Below are 15,153 nucleotides of genomic sequence, written 5' to 3' on the forward strand. Positions count from 1 at the left end.
GCAGCTCTTCCACAGTCACGAGGGGCAGGTGGGAGACAGGCGAGGGACAGGTGAGGGGTTACCAAGCAGCGAGAGCAAATGTTTTGCAGGCAATGGGTTTGCTTGTTTCTTGGCTGCACTTTCAGCTTACAGAATTTCCAAGGATTAAACCCACACCACAGCAGTGGGCCAAGTTGCCGCAGGGACAATGCCAGATCCTTGACCCAGTGCGCCACAAAGGAACTCCCCCTGATTGTGGTGGTGGTCACGGGTGCAGACAGGCCCAGGCTCACCAGCGTATGTACCATACTCCGTGCAGCCAACTGAATGTCCCTCATACCTCAGTCAAGCTATGAAAACCACTACCAGCCGAATCGTTTTAGTTGAGGAATAAACAGTTTAGTTTATCTAGCGTTAGATAAGCATTTTGGGTGGGGTCAGCACACCCAGAGCAGGGTCACGTTTAGGTCTGGACCCCAGGCACCCTCCCCGGGGCCGCCTGTAGCCATCCACAGGCCACACTCATGTTTACCGATACTTCGTCGGGGGAAGGGCCTTTTTATCACCTTCAAATTTGAGAAAGTACATTTCTTGGAGTAAAAATAGACCGTGCATTTGTAAGGCACAATTTAATACCTCCTGACTCAGCCGGGTTCGCATGATTTTCTTATTTTAACACTTCCTTCTGCAGTGGCTGCACCTGCTCCCTCCTGGTAGCAAAGGCATCTCCAGTTCCAGTCGCCATGGAGCCCACGGGCCGCCCCCACCATGCCTCCCCAGCAGCCACATCCACGGCTCGCACCCAGGCCGGGTGCTGAGGACCAGGCGGGGGGGGGCGGGGTTCCTGAGCGGATTCGGAACTTCCTTTCCGAAAGGAACCTCGCAGGTCACAGGTTCCCGAGGTGAAGCTCTCACATCACCTCCCACTGGGTAAAAGTGTCCAGATTACGTCCGGGGGCGGAGGAGCTGGCGGTTAATTCCACTTCTTCCCGGCCAACATTCCTTCTTCCTCCTCCAGCAGATGCCAGGCGGGTATCGTGTGGGGTCAAGATGCTCTCAGGTCTGGATGTGATGGGTGTCCCCCAGATACTCCAAAATTTGGAAATAGAGCCATTCTTTGTAAACCAGCTATAATGGAAAAAAAAATAAAAGTCATTATATAAAAAAATTAAAATAAATAAAAAGCCATTCTCCAAGAGGTCAGCTAGTAAGCCCTGCAATGACTGTGTGTGTCACCTAGGAAAGAACACACGACCAGTTAACTCAACAACGGAAGAGTCATGGACGAGTTCCTGCGGCGGCTCCCCGGAAACAAAGCTGAGGATGCGGGGTCGATCCCTGGCCTTGCTCCATGGGTTCACAATCTGGTGTTGTCACGAGATGTGGTGTAAGTCACAGGTGTGGCTCGGACCCCACGCTCGTCGTTGTGGCTGTGGTGGAGGCCGGCAGCCTCAGCTCCAATTTGAACCCTAGCCTGGGAACCTCCATATGCCATGAGTGTGGCCCTAAAAAGCAAAAGAGAGAGAGAGAGAGAGAGAGAGACCTCTCTCTGCTGACAAAGTAAAAGAGGCCTAACCCCCCGGGACCTGAACCTGAACCCGAGCCCAGCAATGTCCTGGCTGGGGGCTGTTTCTTTGACGCGCCGGTCAGAACCAACAAGGAAAAGCCAGGTCCAAAGAGGGGTCCGGTCCCCACGAGGCCTCAGGGACAGAAGAGCCGAGTCGGGCAGCGTTCCGGCCCTGGGGTGTGAGCAGGCAGCCTCGGCCAAAACTGCCAAGGCCCTTGGGCTTCAGCAGCAAGGGGACCTGAGGTGCACAGTGACCGCCAGATCCCACACTGGCCTCCAGTTAGCTGGCTTGGTGGGATGCCAGCTCACACACGTATCCTAGAGGCCCCGGGAGCTACCAGGTTCCTGTGCTGCAGTCAAGTCCCGGCCAGAGTTCACTCAGAGCCAGAGCCTGACCCCAGGGCAGGATCATGCTTCTGCGCCAGGAGCTGGGGCCTGAGTCCGATGGGAGAGCTGTCCTCCCAGGGAGCTACAACCTGGAGGCAGAGAGCAGGTGGCAGCGAGGGAGGGCAGCTTCACGGGGCGGGTGGAGGAAGAGCCTCCCAAGTGCAGCTTTGGCCCCAAGCTCCAGGGCACCTCCTTGGAGCCTGAGAAGGAGCCAGGCTCTCCTCCCACAGCCCCTGTTGCAGCACACAGCAGAGACAGCCTGTTACCTGAGGGGGAGGCCCGAGGGGCCTCGCCCAGCCCTCTGCCCAGCCTGACCCCAAGGTCCACGGTGCTCCCTCAAGAGGGCGCAGGCCCCAGGGCAGAGTCAGGGATGAGCAGCCCAGGCTGGGGGCTCTGACCACCCCAAGGAAGGCGTGTTCTGGCCCAGAGGAAGGGGGTTCTGCCTTGCCGAGTGCTTGGGGACCATCACCTCTCCGATTCCCAGCAGGCCTGCGTTGGGGCTGGGAGGAAATGCGGGCAGGCCAGGATGTCTGCATGAAGTCACCCTCAGCATCCCTGGCCGGCTCCACAGTGCCTGGAGCCACCAGAGACCCATGTGGGGCCGGTGCCAGCTCAGAGACCCAGAACAACGCAGCAGGACTGCCAGGCCTTTCCGCGGTGGTGGCAGATAAAGCTAGTCCATGCCCGCCAGGCTGTACCAAGTTACCATGGCAACAGCAAGAGTGGGCAAAGGAACCCCCAGATTGTTTGCCTAAAGCAATTTTAAGGTCCACTGCCTCAGGGTGACGCTTTGGGACACTCTCGGCAACACGCAGGGGTCAGTCATGTGTTTGGTCAGCAGATACAAGCGGCATGAGCAGGTTCTGGAAGGCCCACCTCCGAGGTGGGTGCCCTCTGCTCCAGCTGTGCTGGGTGTTGTTTTTGCTGGGTTTTTTTTTGGCTGCACTTGTGGCATACAGAAATTCCCAGGCCAGGAGTTCCTGTTGTGGCACAGTGGAAACGAATCCGACTAGGAACCGTGAGGCTGCCGTTTCGATGCCTGGTCTTGCTCAGCGGGTTAAGGATCCAGTGTTGCCGTGAGCTGTGGTGCAGGTCACAAGCGTGGCTCAGCTCGGATCTGGCGTGGCTGTGGCTGTGGTGTAGGCTGGAAGCTGTAGCTCCGATTTGATTCCTAGCCTGGGAACCTCCATATGCAGCAGGTGTGGCCCTAAAAAGAAAAAAAGCAAAAGAAATTCCCAGGCCAGGGATCAAACCCAGGCTACAGCTGCAACCCGTCCGACAGCAGAGACAATGCCGGATCCTTAACCCACTGCGTTTTGCCAGTTGTACCTACCGTTCTAAAAAGCAGTGAAGCACCCTCACTTCATGGAAGGGCTCCCCAAGCTGGCAAGGCCGGGAGCTCAGCCTCCACAGCTGAGGCTTCAGAATCCTAACCACGGTTCACATGATTTCCTGGGCCTCCTCGCCAGCTCGCCATGGAGGCCACCAGCCTCAGCAGCCAGCAAGGGACACCCGCCAGGTATGCCCGTGGCCCGTGAGGCAGCCTCGAGCAGTAAAGGGTATTTCTGGGTGTGTCTCCGAGGCCAGCATCTGTTTCAGAAGACTGAAGATCTGGAGTTCCCGTCGTGGTGCAGTGGTTAACAAATCCGACTAGGAACCATAAGGTTGCGGGTTCGGTCCCTGCCCTTGCTCAGTGGGTTGACGATCCAGCGTTGCCGTGAGCTGTGGTGTAGGTTGCAGACGCGGCTCGGATCCCACGTTGCTGTGGCTCTGGCATAGGCCAGTGGCTCCAGCTCCGATTCGACCTCTAGCCTGGGAACCTCCATATGCCGCGGGAGTGGCCCAAAGAAATAGCAAAAAGACAAAAAAAAAAAAAAAAAAAAAAAAAAGACTGAAGATCTGCCCTCACCAGTGTGGATGGAAGAGGGGGAGGTTCCCTGACTCTCAGCTGAAGCTGGACTGTCCACCTTTGGCCCTTGGCCGTCGGAGGCCCCGGCTCTCGGGCCTCTGCTGTCTGGGGCTCTGGTTACAGACGGCGCATCCTGGGACTTCTCAGCCCACAGTCACACAAGCCAGTCCCGAGAAAAAGGGTCACATGCATCTCTTTACACCCTCCCAATCCACGGCTCGGGAGAACCCGGAGGAGCAGGCTCTCACGGAACCTGCCCTCGAGCGAAGCCACGGTGGAGCCCCAGGCCTTTTTTCTCTTTTTTGGCCACTCGGGTCGGGTTGGGCACTCAGGCTGGGCGGGGCGCAGGTCCCCGGAGCCCTGCTCCCCTATAGAGACGCGAGCAGACACAGGGTGTGGCGAGCAGGATGCTGCGGTTCCCCGGCAGAGCCGATAGGGCAGCAGGTAGCCAGGCTTGTGCACCTCCCGGGGGGTGGGGAGTGGGGCATCGGCCCCGTCTGCCCTCTCACACCTGCCCACGATGAGCGTTCCAGCTCCAGCCACTGGATCGCCAGCCCAGGGTCCACACCCTCCCACTGGCTGCCCGGCTGCCACTGGCACTGATGTGTCTGCAGGCAACCCAACCCCAGAGGGCCAGAGGAGAGGGCCTCTCAGCGTCACCTGAGCCTACAAGCAAGCCCAGCTCCGAGAGGCCGGGGGTCATCGGGGAGCCCGCTCCACCTGCAGCTGCACAACGTGATTGCCCGCTGTGAGCTGCTAGGGTGTCCCCCCACCACACCAACCCCTGGACCCTGGGAGGGGACAGGAGCCAGCCAAGTCCTAGAAGGTTCCTGCTACCACCCTGTGACGGGGACCTGGAGGCGTGCGGGCCAGGCCCCATCGAGGGGGTTCATCTCCTCAGCCCTCGTCCTCAGCCCGCCTCCCGCCTCCCGCCTCCGAACCAGGGCGATCACACAGCCCTCACGGGCTGGCCTCTGCCCTCGGAGTGGCTGGGGAGGAGGAGGGCGGGGCAGGGACATTCTGCCCCTGGCCCCATGGCCCAGCAAGCCCACCAGCCTCAGAGAGGGTCACCGGGGGAGCTTCCAAAGGGAAGGAGTCTCCCGTCTGCTTCGGGCAAGCAGTCAGCCGGGCAGGGGAGGCCCCAGTCAGCCAGGCAGCACCACGCGCTGGCCCTCCAGGCACCACTCAGCTTCCCGGCAAAGACCCTCCCGGCCCTGCCCCGGTGTGGAGCAAGGACGTGCCGAGAACACATCTAGAAGCCCACGGAAGAGACGGAGGGGTAAGCCATCGGCTGAGCAGGGCCCACAGGGGTAAGGACACAGGTGACCCGGGAAGTGGGAGGGGCACATCACCTAGAGCTTCGCAGAGACGGATCCGAAGGCCGCCAGCATCTTGACGTCGTTAGGGAATGTCATCCAGGTCCCGCCATCAACCACCAGCACGGCTCCCGTCACATAGGACGCCAAGGGGCTGGCCAGGAAGAGGGCGCTGTGGGCCACCTCTGTCTTGTTGCCCAGCCTCTGCTGGGGGCCGGCCAAGGTCTCTGTATGCAAGCCAGCATTCAGGCCGCCTGGGAGGGAGGGACGCTCAGCTCCTGCAAGCCCCAGGAGCCCGGGGCCCTCCCTGTCCCCTCCCAGCTTTCCTTGAACCCGGGGATGCTGGGGCAGTGCTACCATCATCCTGGTGGAGCAGGAACAGGCCAGATACAGACCCTCACCCGGCAAGGCCCTGAATTTCAACGGGGCCCCACCTGGTGTCTGGCTCACACAACAAGGCCAGCAGCCCTTGGCCTTGAGTTTGAGGGAGCAGCTGCCCAAGTCCAGCTGAGCATCAGTCCACCACGGGGGGTGTGCTAGCCGTCCCCCGGCCGAGGATGGACTCTGGGCCTGCACCGACCCCAGCCCCATCCCAGCCAGGTCGGAGAGGAGCTCACCCAGCCGCCGGAAACCCTCTGTGCCACTGATGGGGCCCAGGGCGAGGCTGTTGACACGGATGTTCTGGGGGGCCCACTCCACAGCCAGGTGCCGCGTCATGGCATCTGCACAGGAGGAGACGGGTGTGAGGCGGCCACTCTGCCATCGGGGTGGCCCAGGTGCGGGGAGGGGCTCAGGGCCCGGCCTCTGCACTGCCCGCTGCGGGGCTCGGCTTCACGTGAACAGGGCAGGCCTCCAGGGACGGGCAGGAGCGGGGCCCGAACCCAGGCGGGCAGACCAGGGGAGTGCTCGTACCCACGGCCGCCTTGGCAGAGCCTGCATGCACTTGGAGCACCTGCCCCCGGGTACCAAGGGTCGCGGTGATGTTCACAATCACCCCACCGTGGTCCTGCAACACACGAGGAGAGCAGTGAGGGGGTGGCCAGAAGCAGGGGTGCCTAGCCATAGGCCACTCACCCGGAAGAACTTCTCGTAGAGCACGCGGCACATGTTGAAGGTGCCCAAGGTGTCGGTGTCCAGCACGGCCTTGAAGGCGTTGGGGGACAAGGCGCTGGCGGGGCACAGGAAGTTCCCAGCTGCACCTGCGGGTGAGAGGCAACAGCAGTGGCACTGGACCCCCAGGCGGCTGAGGCAGCTGGACCCTCAGGGTGGTCCGACAGGGAAGGAGACCTGAGCATCTGGAGAAATTCTGGAACGAGAGACTGGACGGGGGCTATGGTATGGGTTGGACGGTGTCACTCAAACAGGCAGGGCATGGAGTTCCCGCCATGGCGGAGCTGAAACGCATCCGACTAGTCACCGTGAGGTTGCGGGTTTGATCCCCGGACTCGCTCAGTGGGTTAAGGGATCCGGTGTTGCCATGAGCTGTGGGGAAGGTCGCAGATGTGGCTCGGATCCTGCATTGCTGTGGCTGTGGTGCAGGCCGGCAGCTGTAGCTCCGATTAGAGCCCTAGCCTGGAAACCTCCGTATGCCACGGGTGTGGCCCTAAAAAGCAAAAAACAACAAAAAAAAGCTTTTCATTATTTTTTTACCCTCCTTTTTCTTTAAGGGGGAATTTCAGGACACCAGAGTGGTCCCGTCTGTGGTTCAGCCTAGTTCAGGACCTATGTGCTCGGGTTAGGCGTACGGATCCAGAAGGAACCGAGGCGGCCCGGGGCAGGGCCTGCAGGCAGGGCAGTTCTGGGGCCTCCAAACAGGGCACCTGGCCTCGCTGGCCGACCGGAGGCCTGGCGGTGACTCACAGTTTACGAGGATGTCGACCTTTCCCAACCCCTGCAGGGCCTGCTCCACGGCTGCCACGATTGTCGCGGGCACTCGGACATCCAGCGATAACGGAAGGCACGTCTGGCCAGTGGCAGCAGCCAGCTTTCTAGCAGCCTAGAGCCAGACAGGGAGAGAGGGGTGGGCGGCAGCCTGGGGAACCTTGGCCTGGAGGACAAGCCCCTGCAGAATCCGAGCAGGAGTATGATAAGCCCAGTTCCCCACAAAAGGGGGCTCTGAGGCCGAAACCTCTGAGGCACAGTCACAGGTGGCCACCTCCCAGGGCCACAACCCCTGGTGGAAGCTTCGCAAACATCCTGCATGCTCTCCCCTCTCGTCACCCTCCAGGGCATGGGTCACCGGTCACTGTCAACGGCAGTGCCAGCAGACGTCCAGTCCCTGCCCAGAGACCGGCCGTGGCAGTGGGGAGGCTCCCCTCACGACCCTGGCGAGCCCAGAGGTCTCTCTTGGGGCCTCAGTAGCACCCAGCTTAAGGCCACGCACAGGACCCGATAATTAGCTTCTTTGAAAAGACAAGAGGGGAGTTCCCATTGTGGCGCAGGGGAAACGAATCCGACTAGGAACCACGACGTTGCAGGTTTGATCCGGGGCCTCACTCAGTGGGTTAAGGATCCAGTGTTGCCGTGAGCTGTGGTGTGGGTCACAGACGCGGCTCAGATCTGGCATTGCTGTGGCTCTAGCGTATGCCAGCAGCTGAAGCTCTGATGAGGCCCCTAGCCTGGGAACCTCCATATGCCACGGGTGCGGCCCTCAAAAGCCAAAAAAAAAGAGAAAAAAAAAGACAAGAGGGGAGTTCCCTGGTGGCCTAGCATGCTGCGGGTGTCCCCAGAGGCCACGTCCACTGAAGCTGTCTGAAAGAGGAGCAGGTATCGGCATAAACACCCTCTGCACCCAGGACCCTCCAGGCCCAGGTTCCCAGCCCCCAAAGCCACCCCAGACACGGGGGGGGGGGGGTCCCTCACCGTCGACACTCTCGGGAGACTTCTGCTGGCGATGACCGTGTGGCAGCCGTGCCTGCAAAGCCAGAGGGCAGGCGTGAGGGCAGCAAGGTGGGAGGAGGCTGGACTCTAAGCAAAGCCCCCCACCCACCCAGGGTCTCTGGGGCAAATACACCAGCCGAGGGCCGAAGGCACAGTGGGCAGAGGATGTGGGGGTGAGCAACCGTGGTGGGACCTCGGGTGGGCAGCCACCATGTCTCTCGGGCAGACACGGACGTGGTCCTGCCGCAAACACCATGTGAACCGCCGTGCACTCAGACAGAGGGCCCAGGCTCTGCACGAGGCCCGCTGGGTGGCTGTCCCTGCGGCTGCACTGAGGGACACCGAGCCCACTCTGAGGCCGGGGCAGCTCTCCTGCCTCCCCTCCTGACAAACTCAGTGGTAGAAGCAGCCACCACCTGCTGAGCCAGTCCCACCGAGACCTCCCAACACTCCCAGCACAGCCGGCCACGCTCTGCTCAGGGAAGCAGCGAAGCTTTCAGCTCCGGAAAAAGGTTCACCCGGAGTGGAAGAATCCCCAAGTCTGGTCCAGGCAGACCACAGCTCTGAAAAGCAGGGCCCTGGAGGAAAGCCGCTTCAGCCCCCCACCCCAACCTAACGCTGGACCCCTCCTAGGTGGGGGTGACCAATTGTGACCTGGGCCTGAGGTCACAGGACTTGTGTCCCATGCTCTGCCAAGCACTAGGGTCCGACTCGGCCCACCCTGACCTGGATGGTCCTGCAGTCTCGTTACCTTAACTTCTTGAACCTTTGCCTAAGTGGGGCTGCCGGAGTTCCCGTCGTGGCGCAGTGGAAACGAATCCGACTAGGAACCACGAGGTTGCCGGGTCGATCCCTGGCCTTGCTCAGTGGGTTAAGGATCCAGCATTGCCGTGAGCTGTGCCGTAGGCCACAGATGTGGCTCGGACCCCACGTTGCTGTGGCTGTGGTATAGGCCGGCAGCTGTAGCTCCGATCAGACCCCTAGCCTGAGAACCTCCATATGCCACAGGGGCAGCCCTAAAAAGCAAAAAAAAATATGGGGCCGCTGAGGCCAGAGCCAAAAGTCTAGACTAACCTCAAGGAGATGCTGGAGCCCTCCCATATGCTCCCTGAAGGCCCTCGGCCTGGAGGGGTCCCAGCGCCCACCGGCACATCGCCCGGATCCCAGGGGCTCCGTGCAAGCAGGGGTGGGGAGGAGCCCGGGGCCCAGGGCGCGGTGCCTACCGCATGAAGAGCTCAGCAATCCGGAACCCGATTCCAGAGCCACCGCCCGTGATGAAAGCCACCTTGTCCCTGAGAGAAAACAGAGGTTCTTTAAAGAGGCCCCTGTTTGACTGGGGGTCGGGGGAGGTGCTCTTGGCCGGTGACCCCCAGCCCTGGGCACATCTATCAGACCCAAGAAACGCTGCTTGTTGAATGAAAGGCTGCACCTGTAGCATGTGGTCTTCCTGGCCAGGGATGGACGCCAGCTGCAGTTTCAACCGACTGCTAGTCACAGTGGGAATTCCCGAAGTCAGTCTTTTTTTTTTTTTTAATTTCTTTTGTCTTCTTGCCTTTCCTAGGGCCACTCCCGCAGCATATGGAGGTTCCCAGACGAGGGATCTAATCAGAGCTGGAGATGCCAGCCTACACCACAGCCACAGCAACGCGGGATCCGAGCTGCGTCTGCAACCTACACCACAGCTCACAGCAACACCAGATCCTTAACCCACTGAGCAAGGCCAGGGATCGAACCCGCAACCTCATAGTTCCTACTCAGATTCGTTAACCACTGAGCCACGACAGGAACTCCAGATTTTTTTATTTAAATTTTTTAAAATGATTTTTATTTTTTCCATCATAGCTGGTTTACAGATTTTTTTTTTTAATCTTTTTCTTTTTAAGGCCACACCACCTGCAGCACATGGAGGTTCCCAGGCTAGGGGTCGAGTCAGAGCTGTAGCCGCCAGCCTACACCAGAGCCACAGCAACATGGGATCCAAGCCGCGTCTTCAACCTACACCACAGCTCACGGCAACACCGGATCCTTAACCCACTGATCGAGGCCAGGGATCGAACCCTAATCGATAAGTTACTGCTGATCCACAACAGGAACTCCTTATTTTAAAAATTGCTATTATGTATTTTTCTTTTTTTGGCCACCCTGTGGCATGTGGAGTTCCCGGGCCAAGGATCAGATGCAAGGCACATTTTCAACCTATGCTGAAGCTGCAGAAATGCTGGATCCTTTCACCCAGGTTGCCAGGCTGGGGATCAAACTTGTGTCCCAGCGCTGCAGAGAAGCTGCCAATCCCAGTGAGCCACAGCAGAAACTCCTTTTTTTTGTTTTTTTGGGGGGTGTACATCTGATGCATGTAGAAGTTCCCTGGTCAGGACTTGAACCTGAACCACAGCAGGGACCCGGGCTGATGCAGTGACAGTGCTGGATCCTTCACCCGCTGCACTACAGGAGAACTCAAAAACACTGCTTTTTAAAGCCTGCATTCCTAGGCTTTCTGGATCTTTGGGGGAAATTACTTCAACCTAAAAATCTCTATTCAGAAAGTTATCAGAATTGCCTCATGGCTCAGGGATTAAGGATCCAGCATTGTCACTGCTGTGGCTCTGGTTACAGCTGTGACACAGGTTTGATCCCCGGCCTGAGAACTTCCATAGGTGTCAGGTATAGCCCAAAAGAGGTTTTCAATTAAAACCTGTTGGAGACCATGGAAACTGCTGAACGATGCAGTAAACAAACTTGGGGAGTTCCCGTCGTGGCGCAGTGGTTAACGAATCCGACTAGGAACCATGAGGTTGAGGGTTCGATCCCTGCCCTTGCTCAGTGGGTCAAGGTTCCGGCGTTGCCGTGAGCTGTGGTGTAGGTCGCAGACGCGGCTCGGATCCCGCGTGGCTGTGGCTCTGGCATAGGCTGTCAGCTACAGCTCCGATTCGACCCCTAGCCGGGGAACCTCCATATGCCGCAGGAGCGGCCCAAGAAATAGCAAAAAGACAAAAAAAAAAAAAAAAAAAAAAAAAAAAAAAAAAAAACTTGGCCTACGTGCAAGAGCACAGCCACTAAGAGGGCCCTTTCTCACCACCTGCCCCTGATTTTGCTCATGAACCTACATCACCTTCCCCAATAAGTCATGTGGGCTAAGCCTAGGCACCTGTGTTCTGCGGAACAGAGGGCTTCCTGGTCCCCCCCCCCCTCTAGATGTAAAAGAGTCTTGTGTGTTTTATTATGCCGCGCCATCCCTCTTCCGGGATCTCCCGCTGCCCTGCAGCGCTGGACGTGGCAGTCCCTGGGGGAAAGTGAACCAGGCATGGCTTTCTTGACATAAGAGGAGCCATTTCTGGCCTAAGCCAGTTGGTGATCTAAGCCTGGCCACAGTGCTTGTCTTTGAATAGGTCCCAAAAGAATCCAAGAGTTGGAGTTCCCATCGTGGCTCAGTGGTTAACGAATCCGACTAGGAATCATGAGGTTGCAGGTTCGATCCCTGGCCTTGCTCAGTGGGTTAAGGATCTGGTGTTGCCGTGAGCTGCAGTGTAGATCACAGACACTGCTCGGATCCCGTGTTGCTGTGGCTGTGGCGTAGGCCGGTGGCTACAGCTCTGATTCAACCCCTCATCTGGAAACCTCCATATGCCACGGGAGTGGCCCTAGAAAAGGCAAAAAGACAAAAAAAAAAAGAATCCAAGAGTTCCCGTGGTGGCACAGCGGAAACGAATCTTACTAGGAACGAGGTTGTGGGTTCGATCCCTGGCCTCGTTCAGTGGGTCAAGGATCTGACATTGCTGTGGGAGTGGTGTAGGTCACAGATTCGGTTGGGATCCCTTGTTGTTGTGGCTGTGGTGTAGGCCAGCAGCTATACTCTGATTAGACCCCTAGCCTGGACCCCTCCATATGCCGCAGGTGCAGCCCTAAAAAGCAAAAAAAAAAAAAAAAAAAAAAGAAATTCCAGAAACTGGGAGTTCCCGTCTTGGCACAGTGGAAACAAATCCAACCAGTATCCATGAGGACCCAGGTTCACTCCCTGGCTTTGTTCAGTGGGTTAAAGATTGGCGTTAGGAGTTCCTTTCGTGGCTCAGCTGTTAACCAAGCCAACTAGGAGCCAAGAGAATGTGGGTTGGATTCCTGGCCTCACTCAGTGGGTTAAGGATCCCACACTGCCGTGAGCTTCAGTGTAGTTGGCAGACGAGGCTCCCGATCCAGTGTTGCTGTGGCTGTGCCATAGGCAGGCAGCTGAAGGTCTGATTTAACCCCTAGCCTGGGAACTTCCATATTCCATGGGTACGGCTAAAGAAAAAAAGAATACAGAAACTGTTGTCAGATTAAGTAGCAACACCAAAGATCAAGATTAGCCTGAAGCACTCAACCACTCAGTCAATTGGAACCAAAAAGCTGATAAAGTAACCTTTTCTGGAGTTCCCGTCGTGGCACAGTGGTTAACAAATCTGACTAGGAACCATGAGGTTGCGGGTTCGGTCCCTGCCCTTGCTCAGTGGGTTAACGATCCGGCGTTGCCGTGAGCTGTGGTGTAGGTTGCAGACGCGGCTCGGATCCCTCGTTGCTGTGGCTCTGGTGTAGGCCGGTGGCTGCGGCTCCGATTGGACCCCTAGCCTGGGAATCTCCATATGCCGCGGGAGCGGCCCAAGAAATAACAGAAAAAAAAAAAAAGTAACCTTTTCTGATTCTCCTGACTTCAGTCACCTAAAGTTTGGACTCTGTCAACCAGCCAAGCGCCTTCATGAAGTAACATGTACACTTAGATTAAAATTGACCCAACTCCTTCTTTCTTTTTTCTTTTTTTTTTTTTTGTCCTTTTAGGGCCGCACCTGACGTACAAGGAAGTTTCCAGGCTAGGGTCAGATCCGAGCTGTAGCTGCCTGTCCCTGCCACAGCCACCTGGAATCCGAACGGCCTCTGTGACCTACACCACAGCTCACTGCGACGCCAGATCTTTAACCCATTGGGCAAGGCCAGGGATCAAATCTGGGTCCTCATGGATAATAGTTGGACGCTTACGGCTGGGCCAGAACAGGAACTCCAAAACTTCCCCAAGTAACAAATTCTTCCTTCTCCCCACGTTTGGTTTGGTCGCGCTGCACACTCTCAGGATTACCAGTAAATACCCACCACCGGCCAAGACAAACAGAATGTGCTGCAGATTCCAAAGACCAGAACACTAGCACCTGCATCTAACTACCGGGCACCCAGACATGTGGATAGTCTGGTTGCAAGACATGGGATCCTCACACGTCCCAGGAAAACCGCAGTACCCTGCCGCCCGCACCCCAGGCGCCCGCGGACCCCTGCCCCGCTCCCTGGGGCGCCCCTGATGCGGCCCTCACTGAAGCAAGTCCGGGCAAAACAGGTGGCGATACTCCGGCAGACAGTCGTCCTCTGCAACGTCGGGCGGTAGGTGGGTCATGGCGATCGCTGTGGCCTGGACAGCGAAGAGCGCGGACTGGGAGGATCTGGATGGCACGCTCTGCCCCCGGAGACGCGCAGACATCTGCGGGCGCACACCTCAGCGGCCCGTCCAATCAGTCTCGCCCAGCCCGATTCCAAGGAAGCCCCGCCCCGTTGCCCGCCCACCCCGCGCGCCTCCTTTAAAGGCCCCGCCCACTCCTCAGGAGCCCCGCCCCCATACCGCCTGGCACGCTCCCCCACGCCGCGACCGCACAGCCTGCTGGGATTGAAAGTCGGTCCCGGCTCCTGAGCAGGCGCAGTGCAGCCGGCCAGGTCTCAGGGCGGGGTCTGGGTGAGGCGGCGGGTGGGGGGGCTCTTATTAGACCGGGAGGACTCGGTGCCTGGGGCGGAGCCAGCTGGACGCAGAAACAGACCGTTGGTTCCTGGACTTTGGCCTCGCTGTGCTTTTAAGACACCTGATCTAAGCACGCCCCACGTTTAAAAGCTCTTTCGTCCTGGACGCGCCCCTCCTCGCATAAAAGTGACACAGGAAAAGACGGAAGGGGACTAGAGCCATGAAATCTGGAAGGCCGTTCCCTGCAGTGACTAGCCCCATAGGCAGCTCCCAACATGACCCTTTGTGGCCAGTGAAGGTCAGGGAGTTCCTGAGGTGGCAAATGGAAGCGAATTGGACTAGTAACCATGAGATTGTGGGTTCGGTGCCCGGCCTCGCGCAGTGAGTTAAGGATCTGGTGTTGCCCTGTGGTGTAGGTCGCCCATATGACTCTGATCCTGCCTTGCTGTGGCGCAGGCCCACAGCTGTAGCTCTGATTTGATCCCTAGCCTGGGAACCTCCATATGCCTCGGGTTGTGCCCTAAAAAGAAAAAAGAAAGGTCAGGACACTGGAGTTGGGAGTTCCCATCAGGGCACAGTGGGAACAAAACAAATCTGACTAGTATCCATGGGGATGTGGGTTCCATCCCTGGGCTTGCTCAGTGGGTCAGCGATCTGGCGTTGCCACAGGCTGTGGTGTAGGTCGCAGACACGGTTCGGATCCCTTGTGGCTGTGGCACAAGCCAGCAGCTGTAGATCTGATTTGACTCCTAGCCTGGGTACTTCCACATGTCGAGGGTGCATCACCCCCACAAACAAAGCAAAAACAAACAAACTTCAGGATACTGGAGTTTCCTTGCTGTGGGGCAAGGGGATTGGCCGTGTCTCTGCAACACTGGGATGCAGGTTCAATACGCAGGCAGACCCAGTGGGTTGGTGCAGTGGCTTGCAGCTGTAGCTTGGATCTGTTCTCAAGCTAGGAGCAACAAATGCCAATGAAGTTGTGAGAAGTGAACTACGGCTCTGGCCTGGCAGGTATAATGATGTGCAGTGTCACTGTGACAGGTGATCGGGGACACAGCTGGGGATGAAGTGTGAGCGACATGTGTAGTGTCACTGCAGTCACCAGGCTTTCTGCCTCAGCCCCCTGCCTTCCCCTTCCTGCTACCCCCCCATCCTGTCCATAGCTCCAGGACTCGTCTCGGGTTCCCCAGATTTCAGACAGGTCCCTGGAGCTCTGCCAATCTCATACACTCGACAGGGTCACTGATGCCCTCCTAGGGTGCCAGATGGGAAGCTTCCTTTCTACTTTCACACTGCCCACCACTTGGTCTTAACGCCTCATCTCTCCCTCAGCGACAGGAGAGGCCATAATGAGCATTCCGTACAC

At 58.1% G+C, this 15,153-nt stretch overlaps 1 protein-coding gene across 3 annotated transcripts; it reads right to left on the reverse strand.

The window, feature by feature from the left end:
- DECR2 (2,4-dienoyl-CoA reductase 2) lies at nt 585-13,591 on the reverse strand. 3 transcript variants are annotated; one of them, XM_003124697.4, is made up of 9 exons: nt 13,369-13,591; nt 9,262-9,330; nt 8,021-8,072; nt 7,019-7,154; nt 6,233-6,357; nt 6,071-6,164; nt 5,776-5,880; nt 5,195-5,385; nt 585-1,107 (listed from the first exon to the last, which is right to left on the reverse strand). In XM_003124697.4, the coding sequence occupies exons 1-8, from the start codon at nt 13,530-13,532 to the stop codon at nt 5,195-5,197; spliced, it is 936 nt and encodes a 311-aa protein (XP_003124745.1). In that variant the 5' UTR covers nt 13,533-13,591; the 3' UTR covers nt 585-1,107. The 3 variants fall into 3 exon arrangements, with proteins under 3 accessions (XP_003124745.1, XP_003354699.1, XP_005655183.1); XM_003354651.4 differs by having other exon boundaries at nt 5,195-5,412; nt 13,369-13,590; XM_005655126.3 differs by lacking the exon at nt 9,262-9,330 and having other exon boundaries at nt 5,195-5,412.

Source organism: Sus scrofa, chromosome 3 (genome assembly GCF_000003025.6).
Source record: "Sus scrofa isolate TJ Tabasco breed Duroc chromosome 3, Sscrofa11.1, whole genome shotgun sequence".
NCBI classification, from domain to species: Eukaryota; Metazoa; Chordata; class Mammalia; order Artiodactyla; family Suidae; genus Sus; species Sus scrofa.

Bases quoted from the DNA above. Each gene is read 5' to 3' on its own strand.
- DECR2 (XM_003354651.4), bottom strand. From the start codon at position 13,532: ATGTCTGCGCGTCTCCGGGGGCAGAGCGTGCCATCCAGATCCTCCCAG. The intron at 9,331-13,368 runs GTGAGGGCCGCA...GTTTTCTCTCAG, and splicing joins TTTTGCCCGGACTTGCTTCA to GGACAAGGTGGCTTTCATCA. The intron at 5,413-5,775 runs GTGAGCTCCTCT...CCTCCCTCCCAG, and splicing joins AGAGGGTTTCCGGCGGCTGG to GCGGCCTGAATGCTGGCTTG.